This window comes from Gopherus flavomarginatus, chromosome 4 (assembly GCF_025201925.1).
Source record: "Gopherus flavomarginatus isolate rGopFla2 chromosome 4, rGopFla2.mat.asm, whole genome shotgun sequence".
NCBI classification, from domain to species: domain Eukaryota; kingdom Metazoa; phylum Chordata; order Testudines; family Testudinidae; genus Gopherus; species Gopherus flavomarginatus.
The window spans coordinates 115,178,243-115,180,320 of record NC_066620.1 but is presented as its reverse complement, the minus strand read 5'-3'; the positions used below and the strand labels follow the sequence as shown (position 1 = coordinate 115,180,320).

The window sequence follows — 2,078 nt, the reverse complement described above, 5'->3', positions numbered from 1 at the left end:
GAGACTGGCCTTCCAAAAGAAAACAGTGCTTAGTGTATCCCGAATTACATGATTTCTCTGGACAAAGTGATTTAATGTTCTTTTAAACTGCAAGCTCCCTTTTCTATATCGTAGAGAACTCAGCACATTGTAAGTTCTTAATAAATCATTGATCATAATAAACTAAGTACAAAGCCTAATTTGAAGCAAGGTCCAGTCTGTACTGAGACAAGGTTTAAGGTACCACAGTTTGCAACCTGAACTAGACATCACAAGTGGGTAAACAAACAACTGTTGATTGTCACCTCTTTTAGCTGATATTGATAAGCACAATCTCCAACCAATTGCTAAATGTAGCGAGTCCAAAAATTCTAAGTATATTATTCTAAATATAATTGAGTCCTGGAAGAGTCCTGTCTGAAAACTTTCCCAAACAGAATCAGTTTTAATGCTCTGCGAAACCACATGTAAAAAAATGCATACACTAATGGGTTAAATGTAGAATTCAGGTAACCAAACCACACCAATGCATCAATAAGAATAGGTGGTGTTGAGTAGTTCATAAAGGGGTCAATGACAGTACAGAAGAAAAATGGAGACCAACATATGAGAAAAACACCTATCACTATGCCTAATGTCTTTGCAGCTTTCCTTTCTCTACTTGGTGAAATGTGGTACTTCATTTCAAATCTGATCTGCGTTTGGCTAGCTGCATCTCTAATGGATCTTGCCTGCCTCTTGGCTATAGCGTATATTTTCCCATAGATGCACAACATAACAAATCCAGGGATATAGAAGGAAATCATGGAGGCCACCACACCTGAAGTTTCACTAAAGAAGACAAAGCAGCCTCCCACACAGTGGATATGATTATAGAAAATCTCTTCTGCTCCTTTTAAGTTTAGCTCCAGAAAGATCATCCCAAAGGCAAAAATAGCAGGGATGGTCCAACATATGACAATCATGACCACTATGATGCACGTATTTATCTTAGATTTGTATCTCAGTGGGTCACACACGGCATAGTAGCGATCAACAGAAATGAAGGAAAGATGGAAAATGGAGGCTGTGCTCAGCATAATGTCTGTGCTAGTGTGGATTTTGCAGAAGAGTTCTCCAAGGTACCAGCAGTTCTCCACAGACCTCACCATGCTGTAAGGCATGATGAAGCACCCCAACAAAAAGTCAACAGTGGCCATGGAAAGGATCAAGAAATTTGTAGGCGTATGGAGCTGCTTGAAGTGTGCTATTGAGATGATAACTGTCAGATTTCCAGCCAACGTGGCCAGGATGATGCACATCATGAAGATATACATGGAAATACGGATATTGCTTGACCAGCTGCTCTTTATGCAGGAGCCATTTACAGTTTCACCGCAAAACTGCATCCTTCCTGAAATTTCAAACCCACTTAAGTACCTTGTAGTCTCAACCTGTTGGATGTTGCACAGGCAACTTTTGTCCTAATGCTGAAATACATTTAGAGTTATTTATTGTTTTCCTGGGTATTCATCCGGCCAAGGTAACTGCAGAGAGAAAAAAAGAAAATAATAAACATATTAATCTACCAGAACTTTTAGGAAATTAATTTTATTTAATTCATTAAGGTCTTGGAAGGGATTAAACTGGTTTTGAAACAGAATTACACTTTTATCATTAGATTTTTCTGAACTGAGACTCTCCTTGGGCTGAATCATGGCCTGGCTAATGCAGCAGCACACCTGTTGGCCCCACTTATCCACCAGCTACATTTGTTTTAGATTCTGCAGCCCACTTGGCTGCAGCTTCCTGGAGACATAAATCAAAGACATAGACGTCAAAGTGGAAGGCTAGACACACAGATGGTAACATCTGGAGAGAACAGGAGGTTTTCACTAAGTCAAGGAAGATTCCAATCTGGCAACAAATACTCTAAGATCTGCATCTAGTAAATACCACTTAGCTACAGTCACATCCTCCCTCTGTCCAGCAATCCTGTTCTCCCCCCAGCCTGCCTGTCCCTGGATGCTGTGATTGGTTGCTATGCTGACAGTAGTTCCCAGGACCCTTCTCTTTCCTTCTGGCTATGATCAGTGTAGCCTATAGGGTAGCCTGCCTGC

The 2,078-nt window shown here is 40.7% G+C and overlaps 1 protein-coding gene across 1 annotated transcript; it reads right to left on the bottom strand.

The window, feature by feature from the left end:
* Positions 1–359: 359 nt before the first annotated feature.
* Positions 360–1,391, bottom strand: TAAR1 (trace amine associated receptor 1). The gene has a single exon (XM_050949960.1). It carries the CDS (start codon positions 1,365–1,367, stop codon positions 360–362), a length of 1,008 nt encoding a protein of 335 aa, XP_050805917.1. The 5' UTR covers positions 1,368–1,391.
* Between the last annotated feature and the right edge of the window lie 687 nt (positions 1,392–2,078).

Coding starts and splice junctions, on each gene's coding strand:
- TAAR1 (XM_050949960.1), bottom strand. CDS start 1,367: ATGCAGTTTTGCGGTGAAACTGTAAATGGCTCCTGCATAAAGAGCAGC.